The following is a 24,923-nucleotide window of genomic DNA, read 5'->3' as shown; positions in this document are numbered from 1 at the left end:
ACTAGGCAGTCAGAGCACTGTAACTTAAAGATTATATATGGCAAGGAAAAATATTTGACAGAATATATACAAACACAAATCTGACAGGAGATAAGTAATCAATCACAATTCACTATTAAGATTTTTAAACTACACTAGCGTTACCTTTTTCAGATTAGACTGTGGCTATTTTAAATTATTTTAAATAATCTTCTGGTCTGGCTGCTCCATGAAGCTGGCTTTGTGCTGGTTTTGCTTTTCCTAGTTTCCTTAAATGCTTTTGCACTCCACCAGCCTATTTCAAGTAAAAGCCTATTTCTGTAGGGCAAAAGTCTCAAACCCAATACAAAAATTTTATGAAACAGTGGGGAGCATCAGTGTTGCTGCCAAGGTGAGGAGGGCTTAGTCCCTGGAGGAAGAGCTGGGCTTGCCTCAGCCCTGCCAAGGTGCAACTGCAAACAAATCAAACAGTGTGCACATCCTTGTTCAAGAAGGCTAAGCACAAACAGCAGAGGGCACATGAGAAAGCTGAGGGCATCACATGGGAGCAGAAGAAAAAAAAGCAAGGATATAGGTCATGGGGAAATAGGTGGCAATAGCTGAGGAATACTTGTTGCATTCATGCTGGGTTTAATCCCTCAAAAATAAAACAAATCCACCAGAAACCCATGTATTAGTTCCTTGTGCACTGAAATCTTTCAAACTAGGCAATTTACTGTTTTGTTAGAAGTCTATTTACTTTTCCTTTATTTTACCTGCTAACACTTTAAATATACAGTGAAGGAAAACACACAGGCATTTCAAAATACCCATCTTTTTTTCAGGGGCATGTAATTTCACCAATTTCCAAATTAGGACTTGGGCAATGTTCCCAGAGCAAGGGAGTGAACAAATCCTTGAAGCATTCTCATCAAAATCCAGAAAATGGAGGCTAACTTGAGCAGCTCCAAGGAGGAACAGGAACAAAGCACAGTACACACGGGTATTTATACAACTCTTGATAAGCAAGGCACAGAAAGAACAAATGAAGAAATTTCAACTCTGCTGAAACTTGATGGAATTTATGCCATTGATAATTGGCATTCATTATGTCATTGACTAAAATTTGGTTCCAGGATAATCTGCTCTTTGTATCCCCACACCCTTTACCTCTTGCATTTTAAAATTCATCTACCACATCAGGATGGTAACATTTTTCCTGAAGCCTGAAGTAAACAAGTACTAATGTCTGTATTTAAAGACATGTTACTTAAATGAAGGGATCAGTTTTTGACAGTTCCTTCCCAGACACTTTTCTCTCTTAGTACAGTTAGAGGTAACTGCTATAGATTAATATGTGGTGTAACTACCTGCTCTCAGAGGAGAGGAAGCATCTTCTGAACTATTTCCTTTCAGTATGTGCAAGTTAATTAAAGCAAACTAGGACTCTCATTCACATGCTTTAAATTAGCTAATAAACAAGGTAAGACAGAATCTTAAAAGAAAATATGTCAACAAATGCCCCTTACACCAAACTAGTTGGGACAATGTGAAATTTTAGGAGAAAATACTGAAAGCTATTTATTTTAAGAAAGCAAACAAGGGCACTTTCTTCATATACCTTCAGTGAAATATAGTCTAAGCAATACGTAGAATAAATACAACTAACAGGCAACAAAAACACTCAAATAAGCTTATTTCAGATAGTTTTCACACATTATAATGGTAGCTAATGCCATATCTTTCTTAAAGGACACTTAGACAAATACCATTATCACCTAACCTACCTCCATTAATTTAAACATAAAAATTCATCTAGCCTCTTGTACAACAAAACTTTTCTTAAATTAAGTTTTTACTACTTTATTGATCTTCAGAGCTGTTAGGTGGGCATAGTTTAGTAATATAATCTCCATAATGCCCTTGCTTTTGAATGCATTCTAGCATAGAAGGTAAGAAAACGAGTATATTTGTTTAAATCAGGAAGAGGCATCTGGGAGGACCACCTCCTTAGCTTTAATTCTATAAGCGAGCAGTGGCCATTTTGAGTTGGAAATTAATATCCTGTCCACAAATTTCACCTTTTCTGATCTCAAACTCTCTTTCCAAGCTGAAAAGCTGGCCCTCTTCTTCACAGCACAAGCACCATTCATTGTATTACACTGTAGCTCCTCTAATTCCTTATTTGGAGGACATGGAGGAGGAAGAGAGGGGGGAAATAAGGTTTCTTTCATCCACTTAGTAAAAATTAGGAACTTCCATTTATCTGATGCTTTATGGAGCATATTTACCTTCCTACTTTTTTATTACCCTCATCTATTCATCTCTGCCTCACTATCCCTTCATCTTGATGGACTTCCTCCACCTTGGAGGGGACTCAAAGTTGCTGCTCTGGAAACTGTGGAAACAAACCGAGAGTCAGAAAAGCAGCCCTGGGAAGTCATAAAATCAACAGATTCTAGTTGCCAGATGCCAGACCCCAGAGCAGTTTTCACTGCTGCTTGCCTGAAATGATATTTGGGATGTCAGAACAAGAGTAAATTCACAATTACAGGCAGGTGTGCTATGTCAGTGGAAGTTTTGCACATGAAGCCACCACAGATCCATGAATTGAGAAGAGTAAGGCTGGAAGATGAAAATGCTTGAAGACACGTTTGTTCCAGTATTTGGAATAAAAGCTAAACACGGGTATCTCTATTCTTTTGCAACGAAGAGATTAAACTACAATGACAGGTGGTAGAGTTGGTAGAGTAGCTCAGTAAGTTAACACACCTGCTTACTTGCAGTGTTGGAAGTTGCCATTTGAGAAGGAAGCAAAGCCTTGTCACTGTTTGGCAACAGTTCTGGGACACACCTGGTGGTGGTTCTTCCCCAAGAAACAGACAGGCCAACTACACATGCCTGCAGAAGAGCTTCTGCTCCAGGCTGCTGAGGTGAAACACTTGTGCTTGCTAGGAAAGTGAATGAACAACTTCATGACACTTATTTTTGGACTCCCCAAAAGAAGCCAGCAGCAGTCACGCATTATAGCCACCATCTCTCCCTGCCAGCGGCTATAAATGTTCCCTCTGGAACACTCCCAACTCCTGCCAGTGCAGTGGTGGAGCAAACGCACTGAGACCAGCAGCCCCTCATTGATCAGAAGCACCACCAGGATCTGGTGAGCCGTCCCCTGCCTCACCTCCTCACCTAGGGGAAAAGCACCAGATTGAGGTAAAGCTCAGCTGCACAGTTTCTTTCCATACAAAAGGAGCACGTGGCAATAGGAACATCTGCACCCACCCCTACTCCAGTGCCTGTCCCAGGACAATGTAGGGGAATGTGGGCAGCCATCCCAGGGTTTTTCAGCAGCAGCATCACCCACATGACCAGCACAGCCAGAACCCTGCCATCACAACATACTCTGGGATACTATAACACACAGACTGGCAAAGAAGCCTCAGCCAAAACACTGTCAAGGCATAACCGAAGGGATTGGTTTGGGAAAAAAGCAACAAACCAGCCCTCCACTTCCCTCCCCACCAAAAAAACCCAACTGATTAATAACAATAAACTCCTGCAAATCAACTGCAGGAAGTAAAATATGTCCACTCCCAGCAAGCTTTAGGGACTCACACAAACACACACACTTGCAGAATTCATAGCCAAAGGTACACAAAAGCCTAAATTGTACAAGCTATGAAGGCACCCAATTGACATATTTGTGCCTGACCACTGAAAAATCCTGTAAAGCTGTAAGACAGGCACACATCAGCTATTATGGGTAAGGACTTGTAGCTATTTGGCAACAGTGACTATTTAAAAACTCAAATAGGTCATTTCCCAGGTCATTATTTTAAATATAGAGTTCCAGGTCTGCTGGAGGCACTAACTGCAGTAAATGTGATTTGATGCTACTCTGACTATGGTATATATTTAAATGCAGCACTAATGTGGTACTTTATAGAAGTGTTACAAACATCACACCCCTGGCTCAGTTACTTTTTAAAGGACCTTTTGGGTTAGTGCATTGAAGTCATGCACTTCAATGAAACAATCAAGATCCTAGAAGTTGAATTCAAGTTTACAGTTTGTTGTGACATCCATGAAAAGACACATCCTGGAACCAACTGCTACACTAAAGAGAAAGTAATGTCACAAGAACAAATTCGTGTGTTTAAAGACAACCTGGATGAAGCCAGACAGCCTAATGTATCTCCTGGTTACAATGCAAAACAAGATGACCAACAACTGACATGGTCATAATGCAGCTGGCTGTGCTGTCAAGTCTTGGGCCACCAGTGTCACTGCCTAGTCTTAAAAAGCGCTTCTTGCTCAAAAGCACTTCCAATAGTTATCCCACTGCAGCACATTATAATCATAAACCCTGCAGTAACATTAACAAACAACAAAAACCTTTACCAAAAGAGCTGAAAGCCTTGCAGATAATGTAGGAAAATTTCTACTTAGAACACTCTTTGGTTTTGTATTCTTCACTGATTTTACTTTTACCGTAGTTTTACTAGAGGATATTTAACTGAGGAGTAAAGATCCCTGTAATGCCTTTACATGTAAAGCTTACTTTTTGTTACCACACACAAGTGATTCTTATAAAGTGATAAAGGGAGTACATTCTTATAAAGTGACAATGGGAAAAGGTTGTTAGGCTAACAACTCACAAGAAAAGCAAGAACTAAAAAAACCAAGCATGCCAACATGCAAGTTTAAAAGGCAATATTACAATACTTAAGCATTTCACAGTCCCCTATGCTCTGAGCTATGGATTATGCACTAATAATTACATGCTCTTTCCCTTCTTTTAATAAATCTCTTCTTGGTTGCTGATTGGTTTTCCAACAAGCTGGATGAGTTTGGATGAACAATCCCACGTGAAACCAGGAAGAGTTCTCACTATGCATCATTGCTGCCTACCTAACAAGAACTAAGGAATATGTACATACAGCAGCACCACAAAATTAACCCTTAGAATTTCTAACATTGCAGAACGCTGGGGAACTGTAAAGCATGTAAAAGCAATTTATTCCTGCTCATCTCCCAAATCCAATGAGAAAAAAGTAGAAAGTGGATAGGACAGGAATGAACAAAGGAGTATTAATTCTCAAGCAATTCAATGCAAATTTCAAAGAAAGGACTTGGAGGGACAAGTGGGGATTTTTGGCACAAGAAAGTCAGAACAATGAGTGAAATTCAAGATATTTTTGGAGGCAAGTGAAAAATTGCACTTTCAGAATGGAATTTTTATTAGAACCATTTTAGAGACCAGCAGGTAAAACAACAAAAATGGAAAGCACAACTTAAAAAAGGGTCTGCAGTTAGAGCAAGATACACTTCACAGGCTTATCTATAAAGCAGTCTCTCCTGCTGACACATGAAATACTTGTTTTATGCAGTTATCCCCTAAAACAGGAGGTCGCAGTGCATTCTGATAATGCAGCTGAGCCTATTAGCTCCCAGCTGGCAAAAAGATATCAAATGGGATCAGCCACCTTCTCTCACTCATGAGCTCACAACACTTTGCTTTTACCTGGGCTCTGCTGCTTACTGCACTGCACAATAATGCTGATTGCACTCACTCACACAGCAGGAAGTTAACCTGCCAAAATCCCTTGTCAGTTGATGCTGAATCAGCAAATTAAACAGCAAACTGTGAGAGCCAGGGTATCCAGGGGCAAGAGCAGGGGTGGGGCTGCCACTTTTGGCAGCAGCCAACATTAAGTTCTGCCCTTCTCTCTTTATTGTGCCATTACTTTCCCCAGACTACTCTTGGTTCTGCCTCTTTTTCTTACCAGGAAGGTATGCAAGAGTTGCTACAATATGTACTGAACAGTAACTAATGGGAAAAAATTAGTGAGAGCAGGGAAGCCTTCAGGAACGTGTTGAGGTGGGGCTTTTGTTCCCTTTTAAGAACTGCCAAGTTAAAACAAGACAGCCAGCTACTGAGTTTCACACTAGTTCAAACATAGTAAGTTTAAATATACTGGTTATAATCATAGTCTACCAAGAATTGATCATGATCTCCAAATCCTTTTGAAAACATTAAACCTTGCCTAAATGACTCAAGTCCATAAGCAAGGTAAAAGGTTCCCCAATATTGTGCTGGGAGCCAAATCTACTCTCTTTTGCACTAGAAGGAGCCCAGGTAGCATTTTGACTGAAAAACTGAAGTTACCAACAACCAGTCAACACACTGTTGTTCATTTCCAAGATTTTTCATTTTGCTGTTCATTTTTAGTTGCCTGCTGTAAGAAAACTTGGCTGTTCCTGATGTCCATCAAACCTCCAGCTTCCCTAGTACTTCCATGACAGAGTTATGTGTCAGGTATATGGAAAGAGTTCTTTGTGTTCAAAATTAATGACTAAAGGACAGCAAAAGCTAGCAAAATTAATTGAATTAGAAGGACTGCTGTACACAATATATTAAAGCTGTTAAGAGAATTTAAAGTCAATCATTAGGCCACACTTACCTCCCCCTATAAACTCTTTACTAAAAGCCAAGTAAATAAATTACAGACTTATGTCTAAACCATAGCACATCAGAAGCAGTAGGTGATTTTATACAGGCATTCCATACAGTTATTTCAAGTTATTAAAATGCTTTTCTAGATAAAATCTCATACCTACTTTTAAACTAAATAGCAACATTACAAGGATATTTTTTTTCCACTTGTAATCAGATTTCCCCTCTCTACATTGAAAAGATCCCTTTCCTAGCGTAATCGATGCTGAAATCCTAAAAGGTGTAGAAAACATTTGTATTTCTTTAGACAGTGATACCAAATAATTTACAACCAAATTCAGCCCCTGGGGATTATATTTGAGATCTCTGGGAACCTTTACACTTCAGTACTGAGGCAGTTGGTACAGATTTCAACCAAATGCACACACATACCTATACTGGAGGTATAATCGGTGGCTCCAAAGATCAACTCTGGTGCCCTGTAGTACCGAGAGCAGATGTACGACACGTTGGGTTCTCCACGAACCAGCTGTTTTGCACTGGAAAGGAAACAACAGTATTTCAGTAATGAATGCTTTCCAGAATTAATGAATTGCTGTGCAGACCAACATTACGCTTTGGCACTCTTCACCCATTCCCAATTCCCAAGTGTTGAAGTACAATGTTCTTTTAAACTGATGCAAACTGACTCCTTGATTCACTGTGAAATCAGTCCAATCCACAAAGCATTTACCTTGTACTGGGGACAGCACAGGAAATTCCAACTACGATCTAGGTAAAAAACGGGGTCAAATTTTTGGCTGCCAGATGTCTTTTGCCAGATACAAAGGCTTGCTTACAGTGGAAAAGAAGACAGAAAACAATTCAGTCAAATGTAGTCACCGTTTAAGGTTCAAAAGCTCTGGATACTCGTAAGGACTGAGTGGGGTATTTTTACTTGTTTGCTTTTTTGTTTGGTTGGTTCTATCATAATATTCTGCCACTTTGCTACTTAAGAGAGTGTGGTATGAGGTGACGAAGAAGAAAGCCTTTGCCATTGTATTAACATGTTAATGGTCCATGATTAACATGAAGGTTTCTTTTATATTGTAATCGATCAGCCATGAAGGACCTACCCCACAGTACTGTCTCAATACTTCTCTTTGAAAGAATCCAAAAAAATAATGGACCACAAAAATACATTTCTTTGGGAATATGAGGCTATGGGCATATTACACTTCTTTCTTAATTAACAAGTGCTAGACAAAAGGGAGCTAGAAGACAAAACTTCCCATTTGGAAATATGACATTCACCTAAATAGCGCCAAACACTGCAGAGTTGCAAGTCAGCCAAATCCAGTGTTAGCTCTCAGACACTCCTCTCAGCCTTTAGCAAAGAACTTCCACTACCCATTTTTAAAAGTCTCAGTTTTTCAGTGTTCTATATAGAAACTACAGTTAACAAATTCCCACTGATAAAAAATAGTAAGTATTCCCTTTTCATGCGTTGTCAGTTTTGAGCTTCAGCGTAATTCCTATTTTGTTCCAACACTGGTGAGGTAGAGCTGAGGAGGAGATCCTGAGGCACCATCCCTGGTGATGCACTGCTTGAATAACGGCCCCATCTGACATTCCCACTTACTATGGCCACGGAAATTTAGCAACAGCAGCTTCTGTGACCTTTCACACATATACCCCAAATATTTTAGCCTGCAAAGTTACAGCACAATCTGAAGACTGAACTTTCCCAGAGAGAAATCTACGTCCCATCTCACTGCAGATTACTAGAATTTCTGTATCAGTGCTAAGATGGGGGCTGGACTCCAAAGGTAATTCTTAGTGGATATTGGAAATAAATGTGCCTTTGGAAACTAGAACATAGATGTCCACTATCCAAGAGCTTCAACTGGAAGTGCTGCTTCTGATTTTGAGCCTCTATGGTATTTACAACATAAAGTGAATTGTTGTATGTGCAAGTAGACTGACCAGTGTAACATCAGCCTTTTTAAGTTACAATGCCACCACACCTGTCCTCTCTTGCCCAAACATGTTTCACTGCAGTATTTGGTTTTATTGGTTTTATTTTCCATGGTGCAGTATTTTCCCTATGTCAGGGTGTATTTATTTTATTTTTCTAATACCTGCAAAAGTAAGAGGCACGAAGTTTAATTCCTTCCCTCTTAATATCATTTTCCAGCTCTTCCCTGACACTCCTTTGAACTCACTTTGGAGGGAAAACAGAATATCAGTAATTTCTCTTTTAAGCTACAAATAAAGACCTTCTAAAGGACACAGAGAATTTCTTGGCAAAGTTGCATCAATGCTCACTTTGAAGGAAGATCTTTTCACACGGTTTTAGGCCACAAATGTTCTTACCTTCCAAAGTCACAGAGTTTTAGAACAGCTGTATCAGGGTCCAGCAAGAGGTTCTGTGGTTTTATATCCCGGTGGCAGATCCCAAAGGAATGGATATAGGCTAAACTCCGGAACAGCTGATACATGTACAACTGGAACACAGAAATACCAGTCAAATCAGGGTAAACAATTAGTTTAGTACAAACTCTTACTAGAAGAAAAACAAAATCACTGAGGAAAAAGACCATACTGAATGCCTGTTAGGGCATTCATAAGGTGGGCACAGTATTTGCCATACCTTCCCTACACACCCTTTGCTACGTACACACTTGTGGTTCAAACCTTTTCATGTGTTCCATGAGATAGCATAATTAGCATAATTACAAAGAAATAATTATGCCAGTTTCCCAACATTTGTAAAGAACAGCAATCATAACAAGCATACACAAAATAAAGGTGTTTCAGTTTGCTCTACAAATCAGCTTCTTCACAGCAGTGAAGTATTACAGGTTATTAAAAAACCCAGAACAACCAACCAACAAAAAAAAATGCTCCACAAAACCCAAAAGAAAACCCTTTAGTTGATGAAGCTACATTAAATGTTGTCTAAAGACAAGGGTAGTGTCTCAGCCTGTCACTGAAGTGAATCTCCCAGTGTCTCTTGCTGAGGGGACAGAGTCATTATAATTTCAAATCTCTGGACAAAAACAGAAGGCAAAGAAAACCAACTGTTCAGAATAATTTTATACAAGGCACAACAAACAAGTAGGCTGAGGGAGAGTTTTCTCTGCCCACTTTCCAGAGCTGGCTAACCCCTTAGCAAGGAAGAACACAGCAAGGGGAGATATTACAAAGCTAAGAACTTAACAGGACAAGCTTATAGGGCAAGGGGAGTATGTCCAGCTTCTGAGGCTACACATTTTTGGTAACGTTTAATAAAAAACTGCTGGATTCAATTAAGGATGTATAGCATATATAGTCATAAAGGCATGGAAAGCCCTCTTTTAAAAGAGGCTTTAAAGGTTAGCAGGCTGGCAGGTTATTTTTTATTTTTGTTGTGTTGCCACAAGTTTCCACTTAAAATCAAGCTACAGGCAGGACACTGTACCAGAGATGCACCTCCACACTATTCTTTTACAAGCATGTTTTCCACAGTTCACCTTTAACAGACCATATAACCAGGTGCAATTGCTTGATATTGATATCACGTCATGTTTGCCTCTCTGTCATCACTATCTTTGTCATCACACTTTCTCTCCCCCTTGTTTTTTGTTGTTTGTTTGGCAGGAAAGTAGGAGAGGGAAGAGAATTACTTGAATTTTGGCTCTCGGCCTCTGGTTTTCATACTTGTTTCTGAAAACCACAACGCTGCACAAAGAAGAGCAAACAAACATTTTTTCCGAATTGCCTGTTCTAGTCCCTTAAGTATGTATTGTGCAAGTGTATTGCAAAATAGTGCAAAAGACTGCTCTAACTTGAGGGGTCAAGTCAACACATGTGGGATTTAGAAAGTATGCCTTTCATCTCCACACAGCAAACCCTAAATTTCCAAGGACTCCTTCCAGCAGGTTAGAAATTACAAATAAATTTAACCAGAAGATTACTAGAACAGTAAAGCAGCTTCTGTGCAGCTTTAAGTTTCTTTGATACCCAGGGAAAAGCAGCTCTCTGCCTGCCTAGTTATCCATCAGAAGTGAACAAATAGGTATGATCTGACCTTTGTTGTAGCCAAGATGCCTGGAAAATTGCAACATCTCTGACATTAAGGTAACACGATCTTTTTAAATACAGGATTATATAAAAGCCTTGCCAGAAAAATAAGAATAACTTTCCAGGCTACCTGGAACAGGAAGTCCCAGGCATCCTGCAAGATGAAAGAGCTGAAGCAGATTTTTCTCTGAAAGTGTAAGGAAGAACAATTTTCTCAAGTTCCCATAACAGAGAACAATTAGGTCAAGAATACTGACAAAAGATATATAAACCATTTATCAAAAGCCAAGCCTACAGATTTGAGGAAGCATTATAACCTGAAGACATGTTGTTCCACCAACAGACCAAACAGAGTGACCCTGAAGTCTGCTGGATGATAAAATTCTGTGCTTTCTTAAAAATCAGGCAAAAGTGGTACCTATTGCAGAGACATGCCATTTACAATTTATGCATATAGTTATGGCACTAAATTTCATTATTGAAATAATTACTATTTGTAGCTTTCACCTTTGGAACTTTCATCTTTCAACCAAATTAAAGTTTTTTCTTAAGCCAGCCCTTACATTAAGCATTATACTTTTAAAGAGGAGTCTGGAGAAATCAATAGGCATCAGGAAAATTTGTTGGTAATCTCCATTAAATATTACCTCTACACCATGTTAACAAGTTAATGCCATGTGAAAACATCATCATTCACTAGTGTGTGGAGTGTGGTCACCACAATACATGAAACGGAACTATGAGGCCCCAGATGGGTCCCATGTTTGACAGCAAATGAGAAATTTTATTTATTTTAACCCCTCTGTAAAAAACATAGACAACCTGAGTAAGGTTTTGAAACTACAATGTGTATACAAGCACTTTACCCTATGTAGCTTTGAAGATACAAGCCAATATGCTTCAAGTGGAGACAAAAATGTGCCTTTCATGACCACAACAAAAGCACATGAACTCTTACTCATATGCCAGGAAAAGGGGAAGATAACAGATTAGAGAACATCCTCTTGACATCCTCTTTCAGTTCCTGACCTTTGTTCTATTATGTCTTCACCATCTCAGGAAACTGAAAGCTGCTAATCTAGCTGGTGTCAGTCTCTGTCTAAGCTGCTTCAAAAACAAAACACTCCCCCCACATTCAGTCTCCCTGACCCATTCCACGATCTCTGTAAGGTCACAAATTGGGAATGTTTGTTTAAGTCTCAACCCTCTCTCCTTCCTCTGCCATAACAACAAGTAATTCTAAATTTTTTCCTTGGCTCAAGATCTATTTCCTTGTAACATTTCTGAAAATTGACTATTATGCCAGAAAAGAGTATCCACAGTGTATTTCTACAATATCTTCACCAAACCACATCTGTCGGTTACCTACCTTGACATAAATCATAGGGAGTGTCTGTTTGGCCCGACTATAATGTCTGGCAACTCTGTATACTGTTTCAGGAACATAGTCCAGCACCAAGTTGAGGTACACCTCATCTTTCTGGAAAAGAAGAGAGAAGAAAAACAAATCAGCACTAGATTTGGGGCATGAAGTACAATTAAAGTGTTCAGAGAAGCCTAAAAGATGAGAAAGCTGTGGACATTTTTAGTCCCATCCTTAGTGTGAGAACTGCCACAAAACTTTTTAGGCTTTGCACTTGTTCATTAATACTTTTGTCAAACTTCTGTTTAAGGTAATGTTAATTGTTCTGGTATCCAGTGTAAGATATTTTCCGACTATTAATAGAGACAAGGATATAATTGTTCTGCCCAGTCAATATTTTCATTAGGAAAGTACTTCAAGGTAACATCTGCATAATTAGTTAAGACACCCTACTAGCTCATTAGTCCCTTACTCCCAAAAAGTACAAATTTAAATGTTCAAAACTCAGCCCCCAACAACAACACATCAAAAAAAGTTCAAACAACCTTCGTCTTTTAGAAATGTTACTTTGATCTTACTGGACTCCCAGCTATTAAGAGATTAATACATATTAACCATTTGTATGCAGTAAGCCATTGTTAACATTTTTAACCATTGTGTTTACAGTTTATTTCCATGTCCCAGTTATGTCCAACTTAAACATATGAACTTATTCATGACAAAAGAGAACAAGCCAAAACCAAAGCCTCGAGAATAATTTTTAATATCTAGGATTAAGTTAGAGGTTCGTGTGAACATAACACAGAGAAACAACGAAAGTAGCTTTATAATAAGGTACTTTGTTACATTATAAAGTACCTTATTATACATTAGCAAAGGAAAGAAGGAACAAAGAAGGCTTAAATGACAAAGTACTATAATCATATAGTGACTAACTGCAAAACTGAGAATTTTCAGCACTAAAACAGATCTTAAAGAGACTTCTCATATTTTAATGCAGTCTTCAGTGAAAATCCTATCAGGATTTTGAATACATTTAATATTGGGTGGTTGGTAGAATTAACCATATCAGCATGAAAAATTATTTTGAAAGCTAGTGAATTAACTAGAAGTAACATCTCCTGTATCTGCTATTTTATCACCTAGAACTTTCTATAGAGAAAGACAATACATAGGGAATTTAAATGGATGGAAACAGCACAGAGCTCCCAAGTCTTTGACTGGAGGCCCTTGTCAGAAAATCTACTGGCTATCTGTATCTTAACACCTAAGCCCAAACCTCATTTAGCTACAGCAATTTAATACTACTACTCTACTGCGACTTGACCTATCACTTCAAGCACAGAGTAAGGTGTGTTTCTCTCACAGTGCTCTGCTGTCCTGCCACAGCAAAGAGCAGCAGTCTGGTACATGGTAAAACACAGAGAAATACACACCTTGAATAAATATGCAAAGAGCTGCAGACTTTGTGTGTTTTTAAAGGCTCAGAACTCAAGATCTCTATTCACCACTATTTGACATTAAAGGCTTGAATTTTCAGGACATTTTAATAGCTCTTACCAATGCCTCCTAATAGACCAAGTCACCTTGCATGGCCCTGCCTATGTCGTTCCTGCCTATGTCATTCCTCCCTACAAGAAAAAAAAACTCTTTGCTTAGGATCATTGCTGAAATGACAGCGGCAATAGCACAGTACCAAGCAAGTGCCCACCAACTTGTACCTATCTGGTCTTACCATACTTCTCAAACATAGACAAGGAGCAGCCTCCAAAACCCTGCCTATACTGCTGCTTCTCCCAGCGACATCCCAGGAACTGGGAACAATGTGAAGGCTGCTGGGGACCAAGCTGGGGAGAAGAAAATTTTTGAAATGGATAAGAAGAGACAACTACCAACAGTGCAGAGGTAATACTGGATGGCTCTGGAACTCCACAGATGTGCAAATGTATGCAAGAAAAAAAATCCACCAACAAACTCGTATTTTAGCACTTTCCCTGCAACAAGAAAAGTTCTTCTTTCCCTGACTCTCACTTCAAGCCAATAAAATTCATCCACCACCTCTTCTTAGGTCAGAACTTTCAAGGTTTAGTTATAAAATACCAAAAATAAATGTCCTAAAAATTCAAAGTCAGCTTACGCCTGGTAAGGCAACCTGTAAATCACAAGAAAAAAAGTTTTATGAATATGAAAGCTGTTTGCTTCAGTGTAGATACTACCTGATGAATATCCTAAATATCTGCCTCTCAGAGGATGGGAAAGTCCTACTGGTGACAAATCACTTCACCACGTATTGTTACTGAGGTTGACTTTCATCCAAGGATTTACGTTTCTTGTAACAAAAAGATTTACTTGAGAAATTAGAGGAAAAAAAAGTAAAAATTAAAGTATAGTGATTTTATAATCCTCTCATAATGCAAACAAAAGGACACATGTAAAAAAGTAAAACATATGATCAGTAAACCCTGTCTACACTACTTCACAGCAGTGATTTTTAAGAATTACAGAACTATTCTCTAGTTCATGTAATCTTTGCTTTGCTTTTAGTGCCTCCATTTTTATTTTTAATTTTACATTCTTTTAAAAATGGGACCAATTCAATAGCATGACATAACACAAGCACAAAAAATCTTGAGGCATTTGCATCTTTGGAGATGGAAGCTTTACTTCTGAGTTTTGATGCCATCCACAGTACCTGAACAAACAGCGTGGGTTTTGTGTGGCACTGCTCCTGTGTAAATGTCTATCACACAGAACATGAAGGCACATGAACACCTTCCCCCCACCCCCATCAATTATCAAGTTTTGCTGTACCACTTGAGGGACCCAGAACTCCAATGTGCAGCTATAAAGGCAAGGCTTATGCCATTTGCCATGTAAATAGTGACATATTCCACTCCTACCACATGCAACTGACTCCAGAAGTTCTCTTAATGACTGCTATAATGAATTAAAGACTATTCAAGTGTTTTGAGTGACATCCTCCTAATGTCATCTGGCACTGGTCTGATAAACATAAAGGAAGGAGTTTTCATGAGTCCTAATCCTTCTCAGTGAGGATGAACTGGATGAAAATAATATCCAAGTTACCTGGATTCCCCTGAACAAGATTCAGGACAAGCTAGGAAGCAGTCATGGCCTGAAAAGCTCTGAGCATGATGTAACCTGGTTTGCCTATCTCATGCATTCTTCCTAAACACATATTTTTCCAGTGACCCAGATCTATTGCAATAGGAAACAGGGTTAGCTCAAAGAGCTTGCCAAATGAGGGCAACTGCTCGAGGATCGACTGAGACGATCAAGGCTTATCTTTCCATTACAGAAAACCTCACCACATATTCCACAAGTGACTTGTTTCCATACTGCTGTTTCAAAACTGCTGGTCTGGGAACAAACCAAGGTAACCTGTCACAAGCATGTCTGAAATGACCTACAGAGAACAGAAAAGTCCAGAGGAAGCTGCAGCGTACAAAATACAGAAAGCAAACACAAGATGTCATTAAATAACTCACTTCTCCTTGAAGACCTTGGCCTTGCCAGCCTTCTGCTGCAGGTCAAATGTTTATGTGTATTTATATTCTCCTGTGCTTGCTGCTAAGGTTATGGCCATGTACAGTTCAAAATAAAAAAAAAGAGGAAGGGCAGAAAGTCAGATCCTGAAACCCAGGATCAAAGTATTTCATTAGGATTTTGACTTCAGCAATGTGGCTCATGTACCAGCAATTGCATCAAGTACTAGAAGCTGCTTTTTTGTCACTTGGCAGATAAATCCTCAGTTGACAAATACTGCTCCAAAATGAGCCACAGCAGAATAACTACTGCTTTGCCATTGAATTGCTCTGCGCCTCTCAAGAGCCACCAATCCAGGCACTGCTTCACTCTGCTGGGAAATACTTAATGCAAGTACATACTCACAAAACCTGTACCATAATAAGAGGCATGAGAAAGACTGGGACACATGAGCCAAAACATTTTTGCAAATTTTTTTTCTCGTAGCAGAAATTGGAGACAAAACAGGATGAAAGTACATGAGCATTACACACTAAGTGGCTGAGGACTGAGTGAAATTGAAAACATTGCCTTACTTACAAAGGAAAAGCTGCATGGAGGTCTCAAACTCCACTTTAAAAACTCTTCTCTCTTTCAGTCCACGTAAGTGATCTTATGTGTTAAGTCTTAAGTTTAAAGCACCCTCTAGTTGTGCTTAACTGAGGCCTATATAAAGAAGCAGCTACTGAATTAAAATAAAGCAATGGCTATTGAATTCTAAGATTCAATTTTCTGGATTGTTCCTTGCAGTGATAGTTAAAATATTGCTTCTCTGTGATCATCCCCTACCTCAACAAACCTCAAATTGATCCTGAGCTCCTACAAGCTTTTGTTAGCTTTTGTTTTCATGTATCAGACACACTACATTTACAATATGCACATATGAAGCAGCAACCAATATTCAGTCAGTCACAGTCCAGCTATTTCCCCCATTTATCACCACGATGATAGAAGCCAGGGAGGTCATACATGCCAAACACCAGACTAACAGCAAAAGGAAAATTCTTTCTCTGAAAATATATCAGCATGTAATAAGACATAGGAAGTATTCCTGAGTTGTCAAGGCCTATGTGGAATCAAAGAAAACTTCTCTGAACATCAGGTAATAGGATAAAAAGGTTAAGAAACTATTCTGGGTGCTCTTTCTTCTAGGGTGACCATATTTACTGCTCAGCTCTTGGAAAAAGTGATCAACATGCCCATTTCAGTTTGTATCTCCTGGGAGATTAGTAACAGTGTGACAGTGGTTCTGGTGTGGTTTGGGATGGGTTTTCACTTGTTTTTAATTTAATGGATTCCACCTGCTCAGTTGTATGAGATGACAACTGAGAGGAGATGAACAATACAGGAGTTTCTTAAACTAACATTGCATTAGGAGAAATAAATGTGGAATTGCGCTCTGAAGAAACTCACTTTACATGCCTTTTCAACTCAAATGCAAACAGACAAGCAATATGCCTAAAATTAAGTAATATGCCTCCAAAATGTACTTTTCATTATTTAATAAATACCAGATACATTATCCCAAGGCTTCAGTATTAGGGCTGTATGAGGTAAATAAACCAATGAGTTTACTCAAGAGGATGTTTCCTATACTTTCTTTATCAGCACCCCACTGATGACATTTCAGAGGTAGGTGCTGCACGGAGCAGGTACTGACAGGATGCAGCTATGCAAGGATTCTGTCAAAAAGCACCTGAGGGATTTACCTTGCAGTTGGAAAGCAAGAAAATGCCTTTCAGCATTTCATGCAGACTTTCATTTTTGAGAGCACATCATTTGAACGCTAGAATGTCAGTATGAAGTAAAATATGCCCTTCACCCTGACTTAGGCATCTAGATTTAGACAACACACAAGGTTCAAAGTCACAGTTTCTGCTCTAGATTAAAAAAAAAGTTATTTTACTTTTCTTAAAGCTACAGCCAGCACACACTTCACACCCCTTTATCAAGCACCATGCAAGACCCACCTTCCTTCTCTTATCTTGAAGGCTAACATTGTTCATTAAAAATACAAAGACTCGACACACTTTCAAAAGACAAAGCAAAAATTTGTAGCCTTCCTACTCTTAACTAAGGAGTAGACACGATACACAAGAAAAATTTGAAAATGCAAAATATCTGCTAGCTGACCTTATTTGTATGAAGGAATGGTGACATCCAGTGGCCACGTGTGTCTGTTTTTAATTGCAGTTTACAACCACATCTATTTCAAAACAGAGCTTTGGCTGCCACCAAAATAAAGGGAGTGTAAGCCTAGAGATACAGTTGCAGTTTCACAGAGATAAATCCAGGGGTGTAAGAACGGTTGAAGACTCAACTTCAGTGTTCAGAAAGATACCAATACTTTCTAATAGTACTGCAAATGTTGGGTCAAGTATCTCCTTTCCTAATCTCTCCCTTTTAATGACTGAGTTTGAGAATTGAGATTTGTCCCAAGACTTCTGTTCCTATGCCTCCTAGTCAAAATTTAACAAATTGCTCTGTAATCCTCATTACTCTTCAGCAAAACACAGTCATGTTATGTAGGTGGGAACTGCCAAGTGGGTCAGCCGTGATGGCAGCATAAGGCCAGAAGTCAACTGTCCGAGTAAAATTAATATTTAAGAACTTTCCTGGGTCTTGCCTGAAGCCAGCTGGTTTACATTATCTACCTTTGATCACTGAAAGAGTAGAGGTTCTTAGGTGATACACTAAGACATTCTTTGTCAGGGGGAAAAAAAAATCCCAAAAAACCAACATTTTCTGACCTTGTTATCCCCTCTAAAGAGTGGCTACTGTAAAAGAAAAGGTCACACATTCAAATAATTTGGCAATCCCTGATGATTCTTGTTTATTTTATGCCCTGTGAAGTCCTTAAGCTTACAGAGGTACTGCCAAGGAGAACTCCTATGAAGCTGGAAACATCTGCCCAACATCTTAAAGGCAGGAGTGAGCTATCATCTTTGACGTAAGTGATCTGTGGATATCTGAACCCCAGCTCTCAAGCAGAGATTGTGCCATAAATTTGCCATAAATCTGTTGAAAGACAAAAATTAACAAATGACGTTCAGATCACTAGACTGTCCTGCACACCTCCTAATGAAACAAAAACGAGAATCTTTGGAGATCCACTGTTTTCTTGACTGTTAGCTAGCTTCCAGAGTGAGTAGGAATTTCTGAATCAGGATACATCCATGACAAAAAGCTAGGCAAGACAATACACAATAATGGTTCAAACTACATGTCTGCTTCAGTACAAACACAAGCTGCCTTCCTAATGGCCACCTAACACTGGGAAGATGAGACCAGGAGCTAGAGTTGGCAGAGGAATGACCTGACAACAGGAGCGTGACCAACCAGATGTACTGGATGGCTCACTGGCCTAGAGAGAAACCTCTGAGCTTCCTATTTTCACTGCACGCACCTCCCACACTAAGGATCTAGCCACTGCTACCTGCTCTGATCTTGTGAAGCCCCACCACAGGCAGGCAAAACTGCTGCTTCTAATAACAAAACCTACTCAAAAACCAGCGACTGCTCATAACTACAACTAAGGAAAATCCCAGCCTGTTGCAACCCTAACAGCAGTAACTGATAATCATTATATGATGACTGGTGCCCTTTCTGAAATGAGCTTGGCAGTTCTCAGAGGCAAGGACTACAGAGTTACCAACATCACAAAACTCCTCATAATTGGCATTAATTGCTTCTTTGTTGACAACAAACAAGATCTGCCAGGGATTGAATGAATGTTAGTTACTACATTCACCTCTAGTGATGGCCCTTCAGCACGTTACTAGGCTGGTGCAAAACATTCACATAGACTGTCAGTACAAAATTGAGCTTAAGGCTGTTAATTGCCCTTTTTATGCAGTTAGTTTTTTTTTCTTTTAAAAGTTCAAGTAAGAAATGAAATTGTTCCCATTTTAACAGGGAACAGAATGAATGGTCCTTATATGAGGACTCATCTGAACACTCCTGCAAGAAATAATGGTGATGTTCATGCCTCTCTGAAGGCTGAGGATACAACTTGCAAACCAGACAGCTGCCCTTTTCTTCCAAACTTCATTGCCATTTAACCCAGTGCTGCCAAAGCACATGAGACAGTACACAGAAGCTTATAGATGCAACTCGGTATGTATCTCCTGTGCTTATTTTAAACTTCAGCCTAAGTCTATGGGAGTAAATTTCCATCCTGAGTCTTCATGGACTTTTGGCTACATGCTCTTATAGCTAAGGCTAAATAAGTCTGGACATCAATTAGAACATGCAGAAGGGCCCGCTCAGCCTCCAAAAAAGCATCAGCATATTGCCTATTTGTGATCTCCCTGCTTTCATTTTTTGCTTTGAATCCTCTGAATACTAAGCCACCTTAAGGAAGAAGGTGGATTAGTATTCAGAAGGAAAGAAAAAGTAAAGACATAACCACTGGTGCAATTACTCAACAAAAATTGTATTTACTTTTACTTTGATTTGATGCAGAAACAAATCCCTCCAGTAACTTTTCATCCTCTCTTGGACACAGGTATAGATCAATCAGTCTATTCAACACCCTGAAGTATCTATACAAGAGAAACTGACAGTTATGCCACAAGGATTTAACCAGAAATAGAGAGGAATAAAAAAGGCAGAATTAGGAACTCATTTCAGGTTTTACACAGCTGAGTAATTTTACTTGACAGCTGTTGATTTAAGAAGTTAGGTCATTCTATAAAACATCAGGAAATACTCTTAGCAAAGGAGTCAGAGGAATTATTTCCTATATTCGTGTTTGCCCTGCCTTGGAACATGGCTTGAAAGGTTCTCAGCAGTATCAGGCTAGAAAGGACAGGTAGCAAGACCATCTCCCCCTGCAAAACTAAATTAAAACCTACGGGTTTTTTCATTTTTTTAAATCAAGCTACATGCAAATCAGTTCCTGAAATTAAGGTAATGTAGCAAAAATCAACCCTGAAATACATTCCTTCCTAATACAGCCTGATGTGCAGTAGAAAGTTGACGGGCAAACCAGGCATCTTGCTCGAGATCTTATCCTAAGGCATAATACCAAAGCTATCAAACAGCGGAGCTGGCTAGTCCTAAAATCCTGCTCATTTTCTACAAGAATTACCTAGAAAATCATAAATCATAGAAATACAGCATGGGAAAGTCTTGTGACTACTTTCACCAGGAGAAACTTTCATACACAATTCAACCCATTATTTGGTTGGTTTCTTTCTTTCCCTCTGGCTCATTCCACCAGATATAATTACACATTTTAGATTAGTAAAATGCACATTACAACTACAAAAGTCGGTGCCCTGCTATCAGATATCTCATACAGCCTCAAAAGAAGAAAAAAACAGAATCTACTCTGGCAAATACATTAAGGAAGAGGCTTTTGAAAAAACTGGGTTATCCTACAGGTCTGAATGTCTACAACGTCTAGAAACTTCCAAAAAGAATGAATCAAGAACGAAATAGTTTATAGAAGCAACTTGAATCCCATGCCTGTCAACTGTCATCTTAATATAAATTACATACCTTCTCTGAGCTCTTTTAGAATAGAAATCATTAATCAAACATGATTAAATACTTAGTACTCAGAACAACTTTTTATATCTATATATACACATAAAGGTATAAATGTGTGCATGTATACACACACACACACCTTGCTATATAGAGGCAATAAAAATTCAAAGATGCTCAGACAAGAGGGAGTCACCCAGTCACAGAAAAGAAAGGAGAAGGGATCAGTCAAAGCCATGCTCAATACATGAATTTCATGCTGCTAAAGCTTGATGGCTTTTGTCAAGAGCATGAAAGTTGTTTAAGCAAATGGGAGACATGAAAAGGACAGTTCATCACAAGAAAAAAGAGAAGACAGGGAGCTCAAGCCCTTCGACCAGTTCCACACAGCCTGCAGAAACAGCCAATGCAATGGAGAGCTCCAAATCTCTACAAACTAGCGCTATAACTTGGATGCAGCTAAGGAATGGTCTTAATAGCAAGCGTGTTTTAGACTTGTTTTTCTATTAGACATTTTCCCAGTTTTCCAATCAAGAGTGAAACCTCCTGTTTTGCAAGAATTAAGCCAGTTTTAAGGTTCCCCAGTGTCTAAAAATACCTAGAAATTGAAATGAACTAACGTGATTTTTAGGCATGTGGCTTTCAAAGAGTGCAAGTATGACTGACAGAGAAATCCTCTGAGGCATCCCTAATCAAGACAGACTTAAGCTTCTTGGGCATTGGCAAAAAAAAACCCCAAAAACAAACAAACAAAACAAAAAAATCACCAAAAAAATATACCCAAACAAACAAATAAACAACAAAAACCGACTAAATAACAAGGCAAAAAACCCACACCAAACCCAAAAAAACCCCCAAAACAACAGAAAGAGAAGTCTCTGGGCTTAGAGATGGTGGTACCAAGCACCAGGGAAGAAGTCCAAGCAACAGGAACAGGTAGAGTAAGCACAGTGGCATGAAAATCATTATGCAAAAGTATGCTTGATATGTAAGTATCAAAATTTCAATAAAGAGGTCAACAGTGTAAGAGTTACCTCTGAGACTTTCCCATCACTGCTAGACTTGAGTTAATTATCACAAACACAGATTAATGGCAGAGGATCATCAAGTTCTTCATAAAGACAGTCAACAATTGCACACCCAACTCATCACTACACCATTGCATTTTCTGCTATACAATTCTTGGATTTTTCTATTACTCTTCCCATTGGACTTGGCTTCATTAATCAGTTTATATATTCCTGTGGGGACATATCATTTATATATGCAACTTCTTCCTACATATCCTTCCTAGTTACCAGGTAGGACAATATACTTTTCTCCCTTCTCCACTCCCCAGACAGTTTGATTTTGAGGGTAACATGGAAGAAAAATATGTTATTGCTTCCCAAAACTGACAAAAGCACAGCAAGAAACATTCTCCTTCTTTGCCACATGAACTTCAGAACACCATCTTGCTGCTGGTCTAGAGTTTTTCTCAAACAGCAGACAAACTCCATCCCCTTTCCTCCTAGCAGAGAACCAGTCTGCTACAAGGCAAGAACAGCCACCTGTTATACCCCGTAGTCCATGGAGGAAAAGCTGTGGCAAGCTGCTGTGCTAACACTCAGCTTTTGTTTGTTACAGCTTCTTCTGCAGGTGTTTCCTGAGAGCTGCAAGAATGGCATGCATGCCATCACACACTTATCTTCACATGCTGCCACCTACATGGAAATACTTGCAAGCCAATTATGTTTCATTTTGTATTGAACTGCAAGAGACCTTGCACCCTGAACTGCAGCATTACACTGCTGATGCTCTGCTGGGCGTGTGCTGGCCCCAGGGATTGCTTCCCATTTGTCCTATTTTGCAACAGGGTAGCAGTGGAAAGGCACAGAGCAGACTCATGAAGACCAAGGAGCAGAAAGTAACATGAAAGAAAACTTCTCACTAAAGCACAAAAATTCATTGGCCATGGATAGAGACACTTTTAAAAGCAAAATTAGGGCTGCCATGAGGACTTGAAACAGCAGAACAGAATATCCACTCTCAAGTTCAACATCATTTAAAGACTTCCAAGAGTTTTTCTCAAGTTACTGTTACACAAAAGCTCCTGGGACAGTGTTCTGAGCAGTTTTAACACTCCACTGTTTGCAGGAGGTTTTTGAAAGTCATTAGATAAGGCAGTTGTACTCTGTGCAGGAAATTCTACTGCACTCCAGTCAAGTTACAAGCTGTTTTAAAAAACCCAAACAACCAACAAAAAATTCCCAAACCCTCCTTCACAGTATTTTCCTTTTTGTACTCATACTGCTTGAGGAATTTCTGTTTATGAACAAAATACAGCTTAAAAAAATGACACTGAACTACCAGCAAAACAGACACACTTATCTATCAGCACCAGCCAAGGGCAAGGAAGCAAAGGGGAGGTTGATTAAAAAAAAATAATTAAATACTCTTAAATTATATTTCTCCTTGAATGCTGTAGTTTTGCAAGCTTTCTATAGGCACAAGGCCAGGTTGCCCACAAGACACCTCTCGGGTAACAGCAGATCTCATCCAATTATCCTCCTGTACACTGTACAAGACATAAACAACTTATCCTGGAGATGTCAACTCCTTTTCTGGCTCCAAAGACCATGAAAGGGTGGGTTACCTCTCCCAGTCTGCTGACCTATTTCCTGAACATGTGGTTAACAGCCTGCCAATAGCTATCAGCTCTCATATACAGCCCTTTATACCACCGTGGACAAGTGTATCAACATCTGAGTACAACTAAGGATGCAATCTGCCTTAAAAAATGAAAGAAAAAAGGGGAAGCATTTATATAAATTATCTAAAAATTATATAAATATTTGTAACAATATATAGAAATATCAAGAAAATTCAGAAGGTCATCTAGTTCATTTCCCAACCTCACAGCTTACATTAACTCCCATACAGACCACAATCACTTTGTTTTTACTCCATGGATGATCCTGTTTTAAGGATAAGGTTGGATCAGATGCCATCTTGAAGTCCATTTCATCCTAAATCCTCCTATGATTTGCAAAATGCTGATACATACTTAGATAAGGAATACAATATAATTTCACATTAAAACTAAACCTTGTAACCCCTTCTTAAAAAATCCAAGGAACTTTTAAACCTGGACTGAACAAACAGTATCTATAACTTTTCTTGAGAGTTATTAAATCCAGCTATTTTCTCTTTCTTCTGAAAAACAAACATTCTCACAAATGTTACAATCACATGATCATATTCTTTCCTCTGGGCTCTGAAACTCAGCCTGCATCTGGCACAGATGCACATGGAAGGGGGACAGAAGCATACAAAGACTGGTTCTGGGAAAAGTCACATAAATGCTTTAAATCTAAAATGCTTAACACTGAAGCCTAGAAAACATAGGTATCTGCACATACAGAAAAGTAGTGCTAGAACACAAAGCCCAGCTGTGATCCACTAAATTAAGAAAGGGGCAGTGTGTATGTAAATATACTGCACTCTTGTTGTATTTTTAGCATAACATTACTCCTTATGGGCCACACAGTTCTATACTGAAGAACATCTGTTCCAGTATGACCTGCTGGGCACCATTAAATCGTTTTCTTGGTGTTATATGTCTAATATCTTCACATTTCTGTCTCCAGACATTCAGACAGTCCAGTTATAGCCCAGACAGTTACCAGGACACATTCCTTTGTTTTTCGTTTTTACCTTCTCTCCACTAGAGTAGAAGAAATAACGCAATCGGACAATGTTACAATGATCCAACTTTCTCATAATCTGGAGCTCTCTGTTCTGAAACAAGAGAAAAGCAAACAATTACAAAAAGTTTCTGTGGAAAGAGGTAAGGTAACATCATGAGCACTTTAACATACAGATACAGAAGTTGACTAACGGAAGAACAATTAAGCTGAAAAGAGGCAATAGCTTCCACATGTTTTTTAGTATATGTCGCAATTGTTTTATTACTGAGAAGATTGACAGCTTTGACTGCATTTTCTCTTTAAAATAAACATGCACAAATCCATCACATTACTCAAAAATTACCTATTTGCATTATCAAAGGGTCAGTAGTAA

The 24,923-nt window shown here is 39.0% G+C and overlaps 1 protein-coding gene across 2 annotated transcripts in view; it reads right to left on the bottom strand.

Moving 5' to 3' along the window:
* The window catches only part of GSK3B (glycogen synthase kinase 3 beta), a 147,195-nt gene that overhangs the window by 41,695 nt on the left and 80,577 nt on the right, over positions 1-24,923 (bottom strand). For both annotated transcript variants that reach the window (XM_023940870.2, XM_023940861.2), the window contains exons 3-6: positions 24,558-24,641; positions 11,829-11,939; positions 8,771-8,901; positions 6,848-6,954 (exon numbers count right to left, since the gene is read on the bottom strand). In XM_023940870.2, the coding sequence (XP_023796638.1) occupies positions 6,848-6,954; positions 8,771-8,901; positions 11,829-11,939; positions 24,558-24,641 (433 nt within the window). The remainder of the gene's footprint in view (positions 1-6,847; positions 6,955-8,770; positions 8,902-11,828; positions 11,940-24,557; positions 24,642-24,923) is intronic.

The sequence above is a fragment of the Cyanistes caeruleus genome, chromosome 3 (assembly GCF_971803275.1).
Source record: "Cyanistes caeruleus chromosome 3, bCyaCae1.hap1.1, whole genome shotgun sequence".
NCBI classification, from domain to species: domain Eukaryota; kingdom Metazoa; phylum Chordata; class Aves; order Passeriformes; family Paridae; genus Cyanistes; species Cyanistes caeruleus.
This window is presented reverse-complemented; position numbering and strand designations above follow the sequence as displayed.